The sequence below is a fragment of the Peromyscus californicus genome, unplaced genomic scaffold (assembly GCF_007827085.1).
Source record: "Peromyscus californicus insignis strain IS unplaced genomic scaffold, ASM782708v3 Scaffold_17__1_contigs__length_78620276, whole genome shotgun sequence".
Classification (NCBI taxonomy): Eukaryota; Metazoa; Chordata; class Mammalia; order Rodentia; family Cricetidae; genus Peromyscus; species Peromyscus californicus.
Window position 1 is genome coordinate 38,730,691 of NW_026294469.1, and position 18,857 is coordinate 38,749,547.

General features: G+C 38.3%; 1 protein-coding gene across 3 annotated transcripts in view; it reads left to right on the forward strand.

Moving 5' to 3' along the window:
* Positions 1–757: 757 nt before the first annotated feature.
* Positions 758–18,857, forward strand: part of Dmxl1 (Dmx like 1) — a 153,086-nt gene continuing 134,986 nt past the window's right edge. The window contains exons 1-3 of one of the 3 annotated variants that reach the window (XM_052742166.1): positions 758–996; positions 10,550–10,675; positions 14,329–14,400. In XM_052742166.1, coding sequence (XP_052598126.1) covers positions 910–996; positions 10,550–10,675; positions 14,329–14,400 — 285 coding nt within the window. In that variant the 5' untranslated portion in view covers positions 758–909. The remainder of the gene's footprint in view (positions 997–10,549; positions 10,676–14,328; positions 14,401–18,857) is intronic. The other 2 variants (XM_052742167.1, XM_052742168.1) reach the window with 2 other exon arrangements.

An 18,857-nucleotide genomic window follows, 5' to 3' on the forward strand; every position in this document is an offset into this window, starting at 1 on the left:
ACAAGGCTTCAATGGTCACTTTTACAGATTCTCACACGGTGCCTGTGGGGGAGCGGTGCATCTTGGGAGTTGTAGTCAGGATCAAGGAAACCGCAAATCCTCCCTGTTGAACTTTCGGTCCCAACAGTTCGCAAGAACCCTTACCAAAAGCCCAAGTTGGTAACTTTTAGGTAAGTCTCGGCTCTTACTGTTTAACCTAGACGCAGGGTGCGAAAAGACTCACACGGAGGGCAGGCTCCTCCACAAGCCTCAAAGCGATTGGCCTCCCTTCAGGATGGGGCGGGGCTCTAGGTACTTTCGCGTCTCGGGATTGGCTAGCTCTCGGCTCGAAAAGGCGTTGCTGCTCTTGCATACTGTTGGGCACTCGGGAGCTCAGCGGCAAGTCTCGCGATACCTTGGCGCCCAGGCTGGAGCAGCGTAGCCAGCGGTGGCAGCTGGTCGAGGGCGGCGGGGCCGCGGCCGGGAAGGGGCCGGTCTGGTGGGAGGGAGCCGCGCGTGCCGCCGGGCCTCTTGGGGCTGTGTGTCCCGCCGAGCCGGCTCGGGCGTAGCGTGCGGATAGCGCGGTACCACCACCCCCCTCCACCTCCACCTCCACCTCGCCCGGGGGAGCTCCGGCCCCGGGGCGGATCGGTGAGCGGACGCCGCCGTGCTTCTTCACCCGGGCAGCCGTGACAGGTGCAGAGCAGCGCGGCGCCGCACTCGCTCCCCGCCCCGGCCCGCCCCGCTTCAGGCCTCGGCCGCCCCGGCTCGGGATGAGCCGCGGGCCCCGACCGAGCGTCTGCGGCTTCGGGCGCCTGGCACCGCCGCGCAAGAGCGGCCGCCGCCCCTAGGGGGGAAGGCGCCAGGAGGGGGCTGAGCACGGGCATGAGCTGGCTGCGGCGGCGGCGGCTGCGGGACTAGGACGCCGCCATGAACCTGCACCAGGTGCTGACCGGCGCGGTGAACCCCGGCGACCACTGCTTCTCGGTGGGCAGCGTCGGCGAGCAGCGCTTCACGGTGAGTGCGGGACACGGAGGCCCGGGGCAGCCTGACGCTCGGCTGGCACGGCCTCCGTCCACTCAGCGTGCTTTCGGGCTTTAAAAAAAAAAAAAGGTTAGTCTGACCCCCTCGGGCCGAAGTAGCGCCTCCAAAATGATAGTTTTTGAATCACGAGTTGGGGGGTGGAGGTGGGGGCCTTTTTTTTTTCCCCCCCCCGCTGCATGGGCCTGAATTGTCGAATTAATTTGGGTTCAGTAGTTGGGATATGTTTCATTTTTTTTTTCCAGTTCTAAGGTCAAGTCTTTGTAGACTTAAAACAGTTACTGATTATTAAACCAGCGCAAATAACATTATCGTGAGAACAGCACCTATTTATTTTTTCTTAAAGTTTCCCGACGAATAACTTTGCAAAGAAAATATTCTTCATTCATTCCTATCATCCTTTGAGTTACAGAGGCAACGGCCTTGTAATCCTTGGAAAGTTTTGAGGGTGTTCGAGGTAATTACTGACAGTTTGACCATTGTATTTTCAGTGTAGCTCCTGTTTGCTAAGGGCAGGTTAAGATTTAGCCAAAGTGACTTGCTAGTAGAGCAAGGGTGGTCTTACATTTCTGGCTTTATCAGTATAATGACATTTCCTTTTCTATCTTAGTTTAGCTTTTCTAGTAATTTCAAGCCGTAAGTCAGTGGTGAACTTGAGATCTTTAGTCCGAACATATTTGTAGTGCTGATGATTTTTGCTACAACTCTTTGATTAAATGTAAAATTCAGTTTTGTACTGCTAAAACAATCAGTCTAACAGATGCCCCAGGCTTTGGGATCTTAATTTCTCTGGTGTGTGTGTGTGTGTGTGTGTGTGTGTGTGTGTGTGTGTGTCTTTGTTAGACAAAGTAATACTCAGCATTTAACGTGATTTAAGCATTTAATGCTTAAACTGTACTTTTAGAGTTTTGTCAACCAAGCTCATTGCTTTCAGATAGAGGCCGTGACTTCCAAATGGAGTGGCACATGATGCTAGTAGTTACCCAGATTCTACTTCTTTTTTTTTTTTGTTTTTTGTTTTTCGAGACAGGGATTCTCTGTGTAGCTTTGCGCCTTTCCTGGGACTCACTTGGTAGCCCAGGCTGGCCTCGAACTCACAGAGATCCGCCTGGCTCTGCCTCCCGAGCAGATTCTACTTCTTGATGTTTGCTTAGCCTAAAGTTCTCCCGGGAAGTGAGGAGAGGAGAGAGGGCTTAGCATTTATTACCCTACAGCTGGACATTGCTATCTGTTCTTACTGAAGGGAAGGAAATACAGCCTCCTTGGAGGTCTTCCAGGTGAGAGATTATAGGATAGAGATGTATTGCATTTTCTGCCATCCCCTAAGCTTTATGAGGGCAAATCCAAGGCAAATGCTATGAACTTTTAAAGAAGGCTTTCTGAATGGACATAGGCGGTGTGGGTACTTCAAAGCATGTGTAATATGATAGTCCATTTATACACCTACATGCATCTGTCTGTAAAACCTCAGCCAGTTGCTTCCATGTTGGTTTTCAGGAGCCAAGGGTTGTACAGTCTTGTACTAGCATGGAACTTGTTGTCTAGTTCTGTTTTTAAAGTCAGTTTTTCCTAAAGCAAGCATTGATGACCTTCCTCAAGCTGATTGCAGATTGCTTCCAGATAAGCATACAATTAAATAAGTTAAACACACATTTATTCACACATTAGATACCTAAACACGTATAATGTAAATACATTAGTTTGGTGTAAAGATCCTAGCTCTCTCCTGTTTGAGTAACAGTTTAAAGATTACAGTCATGTTTTTTTCTGCAGCCAGCTGTAGTTCCATTTCAGCCAGCTTCTTCCCTTAGTTTCCTGAATAAGTGGGTATAACTCATCGTTCTTTGTTTTGAAATTGCCCCATTTTCTCCTTCGTGTTCATGAACAGTCTGTTGTTTCCTCCTTTGAGATTTGTTTTTAACCTCCTTTGAGTGGGATTGAAGGCTCTGAGGGTCAAATCATAGGCTTCTGGCATTCCAGTAAGCATTCCGCTGAGCTCACCCTCCCCTAGCTTTTGAGTTCTTATTTTTTTAGCAAGAGCAAAAGTTAATGCTAGATTGTATATGAAGACTAGAAGCCCCTCAGTTGCAGTTGTGCTTGAGGTGGGGACTTGCAGTCTTGCAATCTCTCCTCCCAGGATTCCTTCATCCTTTGTGGAACTTCATGATGTCTCTGAAGATGACTATTTTTCCCATTACATATCTGCAGATAGTTAAACACTTCTATTGGAGGATTACAAAGAACAAGACTGGTTCCTAAATAAAGTCTTGACATACTTCAAATTGAATTTGAATCCAATTTTCATGTTCCCAAACGCACAATTATTAATATAGGCTAGCATACCAAAATGTTGTTGTTGTTTTATACATTAACTGCCATCAAACTAGTTTGGATTTGCCCTTAGAAAGCTACCAGTGGGCACTGACTGTGCCACGCATGCTTTCAGAGTGCTTTTATTTCATTATTAAGCAGTCTTCCTTGAGTCTGTGTCCTCAGTGGCTTCATTGTGAGCCCTTAAACAGTGACTGAGGTAGAGTGATACTTGGTAGTTGAGTCATAACTGGTTTGGTTTCAAGCATGATTCTTTATAATTAGGCTGGTTTTCTGTTTGTTTGTGTGCTTGCTTGTTTGTTTTTGTTTTAATTTTTAAAAAATTTTGTTTTTATTTGTTTTTGTTCCAAGGATCAAACCAATGGGCCTTGCACATGCTCACGTGCTAGGGAAGCTCTCTGCATCCTCAACACTGTTTTCACCTTTTCTTTTGAGACAGAGCCTTGCCACACTGCCCAGGACTTGTGACTCTCCTGTCTGCTGACTAGCTAGGGCCACAGGTCTTTGTCATTAGTTATTTTTGAGCACGTTCTTTTCTAACCTTTAAATTTTATCTTTTTTTTTTTTTTTGGTTTTGGTTTTAGTTTTTCAAGACAAGGTTTCTCTGTGTAACAGTTCTGGCTGTCCTGGAACTTGCTTTGTAGAACAGGCTAGCCTCGAACTCACAGAGATCCGCCTGCCTCTGCCTCCCAAGTGCTGGGATTAAAGGCGTGCGCCACCACTGCCTGGCTTTTCTGTCATCTTTTAATGGGACACTGTTTGGTGTTTGTTACATGAAATTAAGGTTATAATTCATTGTACCTAATTCATGGTACTTTGTACTAGAATGTACTTTATAAATACTGGTTGACTTGATGAGTAGATAAAGCAACTTTATTGCAGTGCAGTTAATAATTTCAGTCTTTTAAAATTGCTTTAATAATTTAGAGTTGAGTCTAGAAACAATATTTCTACCAAAGTTTCTTGAAATTTTTCCATAGCCCATTTGTTACACGTTTTATTATCAACATAAAGTGAGAACTAGAGGAGATAATGGGTACATTGAGCCAAAAATATTTTTTCTTTGGTTACAGTAATGCTTCCCTCATTCTTTTATCCATCTTAATTTCCTTTTTTTTGGTGGGGAGAGGGATTAAGGAAATGCTCTGTTTACAAGACACAGTAATTTAAAAAAGAGACCATTAATTAGAATCTAGATGTCATAATATTTTGTGTAGAATGCTGACATAAAATACTTTTTCCTTTTGTAGTTAATCCATATTTAGTGCTGACAATGTGTTTTGGAAGAAATAGAAAGGGAGTTAATTTTTTTCTATTTTGTTACATTTCATTTATGTGTGCATGTTTCACATGTATGGTAGTCAGAAGACAGCTTGAGGAGATGGTTCTTCATCTGCTGCTGATTGAACTCAGGGTTCTTGGGATTGAATTTAGGTCATCAGGCTTGGTAGCAAGTACCTTTACTCGCTGAGCCATCTTGCTGATTCAAGGAGGTTAATGTTTAAGAGACGAAAGATTGTGCTAATATTTAGGATTTTCTTTCTCTATGGAGAGAAAAGCAAATATTTTATAGCTTCAGGCTTTCTTTAATATTAGACAACTCAGTGCTCAGTCGTCGCTAAGTGGATGCAGGTATAAATTGAAAAATGCAACTATGGTTCTGTGGGAGTTTGGTAGGGAGACTAAATGAGTTTCTCTTCCCCCAACTTTCTGTGATAGTAATCTTCCTTTGCTTTAGTTTAGGGGTGCTTTATTGGTGACACCACTGTTGCTATATTGGGAAAATGGAAAGGTTTTATGAATGGTGTATGTGTTTATGTAGGGACATGTGAGTCTTTGTGGGTGGGGAGGTTATAGAAGGGGATTATTTGCCTTTGTACCTATCTGGAAGAAGAGAAAACTGTTTGCGGTACCTGTAATGCCATTACAAGTAATTTAGTTGGGCTTTGTTTTAAATTTTTTGGTTTATTTTACCAATTATGGTGATTTCTAGGAGTAAGTACAGTTAATTAAAAAAATCATTAAAATAACACTAATTGTCAATATTATGGTTAAAAAAAAAGAGAATAAGCATTAATTACAACATAATCAAACTTGAGCCATTTAACCAGAACATATTCTAGAAAGAAATTTTTTTAGGGCATTTACCTGATATAGTTGATTAAAACAAAAGGTTCACAAAAACAAACTCTAAGTGTCTTAGAGAAATGAGTTTCCAGATTAGAAGACTGGCTGTTACATTTTTGGATACATTTTGAAATTTAGAATATTCCAGATTACTTGTCAGACTTTGAAGTTAAGAATGTCCTTTGACTGATGCTTCCTAGTGCACTGGACTCAGTTCTTCTTGTGCATTGCACCTTGTTTTCTCTGAGTTAGTAACTTCATGTTACCTGCACCTAACTGGAGGGCTTTCCTCTGAGAACCTTCATTGGCTAGGAACAAAGTATTCTAATTATAGTTATTTTTTTGAGATGGGATTTTGCTATATAGCTCAGGCTGACCTCTTAATATCAGCCACGTAAGCTCTGGGATTATTATATGTGTCATTCTCCTGGCTTGGTTAGAGAGCTGACGGGAGTAGTTGGTGTACCAATTATAATATACGAATATTTTGTGAGAGTGTATTTGATAATCCAGCGTAGTGTTGTTGCTGTTGTTTGTTTATTTGCAGTGCTTGGAACTGAACCCAGGACTGTGTTAAATACCTACTTTGTCACTGAGCTACATTTGGTAATTCTCCATATTATGGTCAAAGCACCATTAAATTAGTTTTTGTGAATAATTTATTTCAGACAAGTCTATAACACTAATGTTTAAATTTTGTTGACTTAGTTTTTGTCTTTTGAGACAGAATTCTGGCTATCCTGGAACTCATTATGTAGACCAGGCTGGCTTTGAACTCACAGAGATTGAAGGTGTGCACCACTGTGTTGACTTTTGTTGTTATTTTTGAAATAAGGTCTTATTATGTAGCCCAGGCTATCATCTCATTTACTAGGTAGCCAGGGCTGACCTCGGATTTAGATTCCTTCTCGGCCTCATTAGTGCTGGGATTGCTAAGGGACTGTACTAGCCAGCCTGGCTCACAGTCCATTTTAAGGCTCTTTTTTTATTGGTATACTTTCATGTTTATCACCCTGACAGGCAATATAAGTTCTAGAGTTGAATTAATTTTAAATATTTATAAAACTAGGTTACTTTCAGATGATTCATATAGATATATATATCTCCCTTTGTTAGCACAGACTTAATATAAATTGATAGTCTCAAAAAATGCAAAACAAACAACTATCTCCAAATTCAAATGCATTGTTTCTACTTTCCACAAACTTTGGAAAACATTGCAGCAAGAGAGTTACTGTGCTCTCTCTTTTAGAAATGACATCCACTTATTTGGGGCCTCAGACTTGAAGCACTTGTGATTGTGTGAGAGAGAAATGAATGCAGGGTGAAACCAGGGCTTCTTGCATGCGAAGACATGCTCTGCCTCTGATCACTTCTGTGCTAAAGAACATGGAAACTAGACCTTGAACCTTGTCCTTATTATTTAGCATGGTTATTTTTAGACATCTATATCTTATAATTTAAATAATTTGACATGAGTTAATTTAATAATAGTCTTTGTCACCAACATCTTTTAACTTTCTTGAACCTTCTTGTTTTCTTGAGTCTAACCAAATCAACACACTTCATCTTTTGTTTTGTTGTCGTTCCTTTCTGTATCTCTGTTCCTGGCTCTTGAGCACTCCTAAATAATATAAATAAAACTGAAAAATGCAATCATGTTTACCAACTTTAGGTGGGACCTCAAAGCTTCCCAGGCACTCGCCTACCCATCTGTTCATTTTTGTTTGATCTCGTGTTCTGAAACCTCCCAGCCCAACATTGTTACTTATATAAACATCTACCTGGAGTCTATCAGGTCATCATTCCCTCATTGTCAATTGCAAGCCAAAAAAGTCACTGTATCAGCAGCCCTTTTTTTTTTTTTTTTGTCTTTGTACAGTGAATGATATACTCTGCCTTACATGTCCCAGGTTAACTCCTTTCCCTATGCTGTGGGTTTTATCTTTTCAAGTTCTATTTGGAGTCTTGGTCCTTTATTATCTACATTTTTTCCCCTGGAATTTCCAAGACATTCTTTAAACATTCATCTTAAAAAACAATACTTTCTGGCAGCCTGTGTCTCCTTAGTTGTCACAAATGTCTTCTCTATGGTGCTTTGCTTTCTCTTTGGCATTTGTCAATTCACCGTTCACTTGTTTTTCCTTAGCTTAGTTATAACTCACTTCTTCCTTCCTCATCTTTTCTCCTCTTCCTCTTCCCTTTCTTCCTCTTCTTTCTTTCTTCTACTCATTGTCAGTGTTCTTTGTTAGGTACCTTTCAGGATGATAATTTGTCCTTCGTCTTCCATTCTGTAGGGTATATTGCCTCTAGTGGTGAGATCCCTGTCTTAGAATTTCAAACTGATAAATGATGCTTGGATTTTTCACTTGAAGATGCCACAAATACTCAAATTCATTGTTTAGACTCAGTTTCCCCTATAGGTGTATCTTATAACCTTTCCTTCCTACCTACCTTGTTTGGTTTGTTTTCCTACATCATTATCTTTGAGAATAGTTCCATCATCCAGCTGTTTTTCTTTTCTTCTCTCTCCCTCTCTCCTTTTTTTTTTTTTTTTTTTTTTTGAGACAGGTTTTCTCTGTGTATCCCTGACTGTCCTAGAACTTGCTCTGTAGACCAGGCTGGCCTTAAACTCAGAGATCTCCAAGCATTGGGATTAAAGGTATGTGATACCACCACTTGGCCCCCAGCTGTTTTTCTAAGCTAGAGGCTTAGTAGAATCCTCAACACCTCCTCCTCCAACGTTTTCTCAAGTCCTGTAGAGTCTACCTCCTAAATAATTTTCAGACGTCACTCATCTTTGTCCCTACTACCTCAATGAAATAGCCTTTTAACCTATGTCCTATGCAGTCATGCTTATCTCCAGCTGAACACTGCCAGAGCAGAAAGCACATTAAGATAGGTGTGACCTCTTCAGGTATTTTAATAGACATTTTTAGTCTATTGCTTGTAGAAGCTGCCTTCTTAAACTTGAACTGTTTAATTTGTCATTCCCAATTTGTACAGTAGGAATCCTAAATACTTTGTCTCTCTTACATCCAAGCACTTTTATATATTCTTCAAGCAACTTTTCAACTCCTGCTATTGCAGAAAAGATCTTACTATTTAGCTAACCCCTCGTTCCTAAAGCCTTAAAGTAGAAGTCTCTAGTCAGAGTAGCCATTCCTCTTGTATTTATTTATTTGTTTGTTTATTTTTGAGTCAAGGTCTCACTACATAGCCCTGGCTGTCTTGGCTCTCGCTCTGTAGACCAGGCTTGCCTCAAACTCACAGAGATCTGCCTGGCTCTGCCTCCCAAGTGCTGGGATAAAAGGCGTGCGCCACCACCGCCCAGTGATGTTTTTCACTTTTAAACCATAGCCTAGTTCTTCACTTTTGGCAGCCATGATATCCTTTGTCATTGCATCTAGAGATGTAGCTAGAGAGGTAGGGAGTGGTAAATACATGAGAACCATTGCGACAGGGAGCATGGGATGGAATCAGCTGCTGTAAAGGCTAAACACATTATAGGCAGCACCACACCTGGGCAGGTAGTCCTCAGAGATCTAAGAAAGCATTCAGATTAGGCTATTTTTGGATTATATAGTGTTGAATAATGTTTGATTTTAAATTTTGTGTTTGAGCTGCTAACTTGAGTTTCACCAGAAGTCTTTCAATGAATTTTGGTTTATTCTTAGGACTGAATGTCCATCAATTTCTGAAATTTCTCTAAGCATACTTCTGCCATTTTATACTATGTATTTTATGCAAAATTGTGTTCTCAAAATTCAGGATTATAAAATGAAGGTATCAGTAAACTGAAAAATATTAGACAACATGCTACATATCGTTTTTCATCAAATATTCAGCCAAGATTTTTTTAATAAAAAAGCAAGCATATCCATTTCACTAATGCACAAATTTTCTTCTACCTTTTATACATGTTAAAATTCTGTATATACCAAATAATTGTTTTAAAACACTTATCGTTAAATGTTTTATTTTACATATCTGTGTACCTTGGGCCATGTAATAATTTCTCAGTTGGAAAAGTTTTAAGAAGCCCTGAGGTAAACAAAGACCAGGCAAATAAAAGTCAGATAAGTTACTGAGATGGAAAAAGGAATAGAAGGAAGGCAGTGTAAGGACAACCAGGTGAGGGAAGGAGACAGGCAGAAGTGCCTGAGATGGGCTTGTAGAAGGGTAATCGCTTAGGGTACTGTCCTTGTAAGGTGTTGTTGGGGGCTTTTTCTCTTTTTTGTGGGGCCTGCCACCCAGCTCCCAAATAAATCACACACAGAGGCTTATTATTACTTAGGAATGCCCGGCCTTAGCTTGGCTTACTTTCTAGCCAGCTTTCCTTAACCTACAATATCACGTCTTCCTTTTGCCTCTGGGCTTTTCCCATTCTCCTACTTCTGTAATACTTACTCCTACCGTGTGGCTTGCTGTGTAACTGGGTGGCTGGCCCCTGGAGTCCTTCTCCTTCTCTGGCTTCTAGCTCTCCTCCCAGATTTCTCCCTCTGTATATTCTCTCTGCCTGCCAGCCCCACCTATCATTTCTCCTGCCTTGCTGTTGGCCAGTTCTTTATTAGACCATCAGGTGTTTTACACAGGTACAGTAACACAGCTTCACAGAGTTTAAAAAAAAATGCAACATAAACAAAAGTAACAATATAAAATAATACTCCACTACAGTAAGGAGTTGGGATTTTTATTGCAAGTGTAGAGGGAAACTTTAAAAGTTAAGCAGGGATTATAACTTGATGCAGTAAACATCTTTAGAAGTCAGTTTTGTTTGTTTGAAAACAGAGACAAGGATGTAAGCAATTGGATTGTTAACAGTAGGGCAGGAGACAGATGATGAATTTACAAACAGGGATGATAACATTCAGTGAAGATGGAAGAAATGCATGTGATTGGTTTTAGATGGGGCTGATTTGCAGTGGATTTACATATAGGAAGGAAAGAAAATAATTCTAATAAAGACTGTCTCAGAGGCAGTTAAAATTTATGTGTTTTAAACAATATTTAATGTCAGTTTTCTACATATTTTCATGAAATGTCTATCATTTTTATTTTACTTTTTTAGGCCTACGCATCTGGATGTGACATTGTAATACTGGGAAGTAATTTTGAAAGATTACAGATCATCCCAGGCGCTAAACATGGAAATATTCAAGTGGGATGTGTAGACTGTTCAATGCAACAAGGCAAGGTTTGTAACATTGTCATAACATGAAAATTTGTTTTGAGTATTGATTTTTGTCAGAATAATCTCTGAAATATATATATTTCTTATTCAATTAAGACCTCCTTTCCAAGGACAAAGTTATACATTTCTTTGGCTCTCTAAGATGCATTTTGGAGAATGTTAGAAATTCAGATGATGATTTTTTTGTTGTTTTAAAATATTTGTCTTTGTTTTATGTGTATGCCTCAGTATATTTATGCTAACTGTGTGTGTGTGTGTATGCAGGTGTCAGTTGATGCCAGAAGAGCATTTTGGATTACCTGGACCTAGACTTAACAGTTGTTTGTGAGCTGCCTGATACGGGTTCTGGGAGCAATACTTAGGTCCTTTGCAAAAGTAGCAAGTACTCTCAATCAGTGAGCCATCTCTTCAGCCCATTCCTGATTTTTGAGACAAGGTCACATTGTAACCCAGCTTGTCCTGGAACACTATGCAACCCACCCGGACTGGCTCTGAGCTCACAGCAATCCCACTGTTTCTTGAATGTTGAAATTACAGGCATGAGGTATCACACCCAGTTCGAAATTCTGTTTATGTATAATTTTGAGATGTAGAAGCACAAGCTTCTCTACTAATTGAGATAAAAGCATAATGCTTTTTACCTATAAACTTGTCTAAAGCTTAGTTTTTCTGCATTAGAAAACAAAATTAAGGCGGAGGTAGAGGCAGGTGGATCTGAGTTCAAGGCCACCCTGGTCTACAGAGTGAGTTCCAGGACAGCCAGAGAGATACACAGAGAAACACTGCCTCAAAAAACAAACAAAGAAATCAATATAAAACAAAAACCTTCTGAGAGGTTTGCTTCCTTAAAAAGGAAAGGAATATCATTATTTTCAAAAGACAGATCATTGGTAGACATTCTTTGTACGCAGGAAGTTACTCTGGTAACTTCTGAAAAACATCGAAAGAATACATACACTAAAATCTGGAATGTTTTGTTAATTTTTAGGTCTAAGAAAAAACTTTTAGGACTTCTGTTTGTATATGAAAAGTAAAAATAATAAATTGAAAGTAAAATAATTATATCAAGTACAAAAGAAACAACATATAGTTCTTGTTGATCATTTTAACTATAGTTGTGTGGAGTGTCCTAGGAGTCATACCAGGCAACATACATACCTTGAAATAGCACCAAGTAAGTATAGATTAGGCCTATCTTATTTACTTATCTATCTATCTATCTATCTATCTATCTATCTATCTATCTATCTATCTATCTATTTATCTGTCTATCTATCTATTTTTGAGGCAGGATCTGGCTAGTTTGGAACTTGCTATATAGACCATGCAGGCTTTGAGCTCACAGATCTGCCTGCTTCTGCCTCCTTAGTGCTGGGATTAAAGGCGTGCACCACCATGTTAGATGTCTAATGATACTTTTGATAAAAGGTGTTTCTATTTCAGTCTTTACCTGTTTGTTGTACTGCCATTGTCTGTTGTCACTTTATAGCCCTTTTCAATATAGTTACAAATGTCTCTCTTGTATCTGTCTCTTGTTTAGACCTTAATAGTGCTGCACATATGCTGCTCTTTACTGTGGAATTCTAAAATTCAGTGAGATGGGGTTTTTTTTTTTGGTTGTTGTTTTATTTTGTATTTTTTTCCTTTCATACTTTTAGTGTTTGTTCTCCTAGCTCTGTAGTTCTGTAATCTCTTGTTACTATTAAAAACTTATTTAAATATCATTCAGATTCATAGAGCTAATTAATGTTGGGAATGTGATAGTTTCCAGCAAGAGTTTTTGTTTTGTTTTGTTTTGTTTTGTTTTAATGAAGATTCACTAAGTTATGTGATTATCTAGGTTAGGATGAAGTCATTTTGTTTTATTATCAAACTTATACAAGGTAAGTTTCCTTATTAACAAGTAGCAAAGCCTTTCTTAAAGTGTCAAGAAGCCAGGCAGGATGGCACATACTTGTAGTCCCAGCTACTCTGGAGGCTGAAGTAGGAGGATTTCTTGAGTCCAGGAGTTCTGGACTACAGTACGCTGAACCCATCTTGTATCTGTATTAAGTTTGACATCATACAGTGGCCTCCTGGAAGTAGAGGAGTACAAGGTTGCCTAAGGAAAGGTGAACAGGTCCTTAAAGTGTCAGGAGGAAAATTTTTAGGGTCCGGTGCTAAGGTACTTCTGACTGCCTTTAAGAAAGAAGACACTCCTTGACATCAGCACCAGTGTTTATCATCAGCATGTTTTCTTTGTATAACTACCAGATTATTCTGAGAAACTGTACCTATATACGTCTTGTTGTTTATCAGCTTCAAACATTCTTAACTTCTCATTACCTTGCAAAAGTTCAAGTTGTTCACATTGGCATGAATCATTGTATAATATGACTCAAACCTATCTTTTAGTCTTGTGTTCATCATTTTGTTATAAAAAACACTTCTAGCTAGTTTGGTCATGAGTCACCTGTAAATATGTGTTACTTCTTTTAATCTTTATAACTGTGTTCATAATATGCCCTCATTTAAAATTGAATGAATACTTAACTTGCATTTTCAAAACCAACTCATGCTTACACCCCAGGATTTTCCAGCTCAGCATAGTGCTGCTGATTAGTATATTCTATAAACTCAGTTCATTTAAAATATTTGTTTTAAAATTTTGTATATGTAATGTCCTCAACTCTTAGTTCCCCTCCATTAGACCATATTGTTCTTTTATATATTCTGTTTTCTATGTAGCCCCGGCTGACTTGGAACTCTATATAATATAGACCAGACGGGCCTTGAACTCACAGAGATCAGCCCACCTCTGCCTCTGGAGTGCCACCATGCCCGGCTCTCTACCTTATTTATGTATTTTTTATGTATTTTTTTTATGTTTGGTTTAGTTTTTGTCTTGTTTTTGAGATAGGGTCTCAACTATGTATCCAAGGTTGATCTGTAAGCTGTGATCCTTCTGCCTTAGACTTTCCAAATTCTGGAATTATACATTTCTGCCACTGTGTCCAGCTGATTTCTGATATTTTGATGAGGTCCATTCAAGCTATTTTAGTTGCTTATTTAAAGAGTACATTTAAGAAAGAATTAATCATGTAGCTCAGTTACAGGGTACATGCACAGAGCCCTGGGTTCAAATCATGTGTCCCTGCCAAAAAATGATGACATTTTAAAAACATAAATGTTAAAAATTGTACTCAAGGAATTGATAAAAAATAGATCTTAAATTTCATTTTTATGAAGTTAAATTATTTGTTGGTAGAATTATGAACTCCAAAGGTAGATAACCTTAAAACTCATTTTTACAATTATGTCATATTTTGTATTTGGCAAAGCTTATATATTCTCACACACTTTCTGCTGTGAGAATAATTTATATTATAGTGCATATTATTGTTTATTCCATACTAAGTGCTATGTGAACATTCTTTTCATTTCTCAACATAGGAGTGTTAGAAAACAAATATAGAGAAATCTCAGAAAATATATACAGAAGGTAGCAGTGCTGGGATTCTGATCCCATATGACGGTCTTCAAAACTGACATTCTTAAGTCTTGATGTTTGAAATTATGTATTTGCATATTTAAAATGTAACTATAATAATTCTTTCATTTGCTCTTTTGATATATAAGTATGTTAATCTATTTATAATTGTCTTTCTTTTTAAAAGATTGCAGCATCCTATGGAAATGTTATCTCTGTTTTTGAACCAGTCAGCCTCCCGAAAAAAAGGAAAAATTTGGTCAGTAATTTATTATTTTTCTTTCAGGAATTGAAATATGTCCAGTATAAAGTCAAAGTGACCATTCAGTAATCTAGTATAAGTTATGGACTATAGTTGAAGATAAATGTTAAGTCCAATGTTCATATTAAAATATAATTAAATTTTTTATTGGAATTGAATTATACTAAATTGTGTCAACCAAATGTGTTAAAGTGCTTTGTTTTCCTTCTGACACTTTTATTTTGTAATAGGCAAAGAATTGATAACTTAAAGTTTGGAAGTTACTTTATTCTACTACCAGACACTGTTGTTTAGCCATAAGTGGCACTTTATTCTTGGTTTGTAGAGCACACTTAAGCAGTTTTCTGCCTTTTCATGTTTATAGTTCTTATAGTTACATGATTTGCTTTCAGAATTAAGACATTTCTAGGACCTAATTTTTTGCTTTTATTATACCATGTAATATAGTTGCTCTCAGATCAGTAAATGTTGTTCTTTATAAGGAAAATATATAAGAAATTAGGAAGTTTGTTAACTAATAGTTTATAAATATAACAGATGAGTCACATTGTTTTGCATATCTTTGTAGTCACCATAAATATTAAACCAGTGATTCCTAAGCCACATGAAAGCATCAGCCTAATGAAGTGAAAGAATATGGTTAGAAGTTGTAGGATTGATTTCTGTTTCTGTTGCTTTTACCTATGTGGTCTTAGTAGAGGCTGCTTCTGACCCTCTTTGCTCAAGTTGTTAATAGGATGATATATTAAAGATCAGAAATGTAGAGAATTAAATAGTGTTTTAATGGTAGAAATACCCTTATATAGCATCTGATGATTTGGGGGTCATTTTTATTTGAATCAGTAATATCATATGAATTACTCCCCCACCCCTACACACACACACACACACACACACACACACACACACACACACACACGCATACTTTTCCCTTTGTTTTGAAACAGAATCTTGCCCAGTAGCCCAAGACAAGCCTGGAACTCACCATGAGTTCAGATAAACCTTGCACTCTCAATTGTCCTGTCTCAGCCTCCGAAGTGCCACTATGCTGGGCACTCACCAGCATTCAGTTTCATAATGTTTCCAAAATTCTCTGTGATTTCTGTTAGTGTCTGTGGATTATCTAGTTAATCCAGTATTAGAGGGTCTTACCTCTGTATTAAGTGATTGGCAGTACTAAACTATTCTTTTAAAGTTTTTATTACATTTATTTAACTGGGGAGAGGCCACCTGTGGAGGCTAGAGGACAATTTGCAGGCATTCTCTCCTTCCATCCTGTGGGTGCAGGAGATCTATTGTATATTGTCAGGCTTGGTGACAGCAGCCTTTACCCTTAGCCATCTTGTCAAACCTTGAAAATGTATTTTAAAGGTAGTTCCCTTCCCAAGAACTGTAGTAGTACTTTCTCATTGGGACCACCAACCCCAAATAACAACGCAGAGTCTTATTAATTATGAAAGCTTGGCCTTTAGCTTAGGCTTATCTCCAACTAGCTCTTACATTTATTTTTAAATCTATGTTCTGCCACGTGGCTCGATTACCTCTACTCTGTAACATATGTCCCATCTTGGTCTGCATCTCACTGGCATCTCCATCTTTCTTCCCAGAGTCCTCTCTGCTCAGAAGTCCCACCTATTCTCGCCTGCCTAGCTATTGGCCATTCAGCTCTTTATTATACCAATCTCTCTCTCTCTCTCTCTCTCTCTCTCTCTCTCACACACACACACACACACACACACACACATACACACACAGAAATCCTTAGAGACATATCTTTACAGTGTACACAAATGTTCTACAACATTTCCTCCTTTTTATCTAAACAAAAAGGAAAGTAAAACTGTATACATTAAGAACAATTATCAGGTAAGAATTACATTCACAATGTCCAGTCCATTTGCATTTGGCAAATTCAGAGAAAATACTCCATTATCTCTCTTATCTTGGTGAGCCCAAAGTTTTGTACCTAATTTACTTTCTATCCTAACTTGTATTACCAACCCCAAACTATGTTTTTAGACCTCAAAACATTTTCTTAGGAAAACAATTTAAGCTTTTATGTCTCTCAACCTAGATACTTTATATCTTTTTCATAATTTTGTTTTCTAGATTTGGTAACAAGGAAAACTGTAAACTAGAACTATTTATTGTTCAACCCCATCAGAGACCCAAGAAGGCTATAATATTACTTGATAAACAGGAAGTGCAGAGCAATCAACTTCCAAAAACTATAGAGTTGACAGAAACAGCTGGCTGCCTGTACAGTCACCCAAAGGTTCTTCTGCAGTGTTGGGGTATCCATCTTCAGCATACAGACCTAGAATATCTGACAGACTTTTTTGTGAAGTAGGAATTTTGAAGGACTGTCCTACCTTGTCTTGGCAAAGTTTAGCAGTCACCTTCTTTTGTGTCCTGCTTGTCCAATTTGGACAACATACTGTCAGTAGTTGAGGCAAGGGCAGTTTCTTGCTCAGTGGCTAACTTTGCCACAATGAAAGCAAACTCCATATGGAGGTTCTTCAATGCCCATCAACCTCTTTTGAGGTAATTGGTGCTGCCAGGAGCAGACGTGTCTCACTGTCATGAAAAGCCTATTAAAACATCTTAAATGCCGTATTCTGTAGGTCTCTGAAGTGTTTGAAGACCATCTATCTATCTAAATTATATGTTTGATCTTGAAAACATACCTAACATGGCTACAAATTTGATTGTTATAGATGACTAACTTCTAACCTGTATTTCTTAATTATCTTAAACAATTTGTAATAATGGCCTTTAAGAACTAGAGTTTTACATTACATTTTAAAGTAAACTGCATAAGCAAGAATAGAAACATATATATAGTATGTTAAAACAAAAATAACCTTAAATTTGTTTCAGTGTGGCCTTTTAAGAACTAGAATTTTACATTACATTTTAAAGTAAACTGGATAAGCAAGAATAGAAACATATATACAGTATGTTAAAACAAAAATATCCTTAAATTTGTTTCAGTATACAAAAATACCATAAACAAGAGTGGAAACATATATAGAGTAAAACAAAAATAACCTTAATTTGTGTCAGTATACAAAAACTCATACCAGTGTAAAGTATTTAGACTAGTAGTTGCTTTTTTAATTTAAAAGTAGATTCAATAATCTACCCTTTTATCCTATCATTCCTATATCTGCCCCTTTTTTTCAGAATGAGATCCCTGAATCTAATCTCCTTTGTTCAGTTTCCTCCCTTACTATGACCAATAACAGCTTGCAATCAGCTCCCTCTAAATGATGATAAACTCTAATCCATGAAACATCCAAAAAACACCCACCCTACCTCTTGGGAATGTGGGTGTAATGTTCTTATAATTACTTCCTTTGTGTGTGTGGGGTGACAGCATCTTTAGGGGATCCTGAGAAAATTGAGATATTGGTCAAGTCCTGGGAAAGCTAGCTCTTTTCTAGTCTCTGTGATAGGAAAGTACAGAGCTTATCAGAAGGCCTGGCTAGAGTAGGTTGTGAGGCTGGACAATCTCAACTAGCAGCTTTGAAGTTGTTCTGGATACAGAATTTTGATAAAACTAGCAGCTTTGAAGTTGTTCTGGATACAGAATTTTGATAAAACTGCAAAGAGACATTCTGAGAGGCTGGATCACTTAGGCTACTTGTCTTTATTGGTGTCTGGTCCTTTTTTTGTCTTTGTTTTGTAGTTTTAAAGGTAACATATGTCTGTATTAACACAAGTATGGAATGTGCAGTGTGCACAAGTCAGCTAAAGATGAGTTTTTGTTTCATATTTGAGCAGGTAAAAGGCATCTGTCAACTTTATAAGTCCATTTGGACTGCATAACCAAACCGTAATATAAATCTCTATCCATGCTATATAAAAGGTTGGCAGTAATAAGTCATGAGGACTCTGTAGCCAACAAAATTTATTATGTCAAATCCAGTCTCAGAGCTCTTCCCATGTCAAGGGATCAATATATATGTCTCCTGTCCTGTAGTCTTTCTTCATGTTTGTAGCCACAATTTTCAGGAGGCCTCCCCCAATCAAATCTGAGCTTCATTAATTTTGAAAAGAACCATAACTTTTTGTTTCCTGTGGAAACAAAGGCATAAACTCTGCCCCAATGCAACATATTTTCTGACTTCCATTTTGAAGTTAAGAAATTCTTAAAATATATAGGTTGGTTTAATTTGACAGTTTCCATAATCCAGTATCTCCCAGAAGCTGTTGGTTTTTTTTTATACATTAGCATCTAAAAATTTCAAAGTCAACAAAGCACCATATAGGATCCAGACACGCCTGTTTATTTCCCATCTTTTCATTGCTTGTTTATTTATTTTTTTATATATTACTTTACTTTCTCTTTAAAGACTTTAGTATAGCTGGGCAGTGGTGGTGCATGCCTTTAATCCCAGCACTTGGGAGGCAGAGCCAGGTGGATCTCTGTGAGTTCGAGGCCAGCCAGA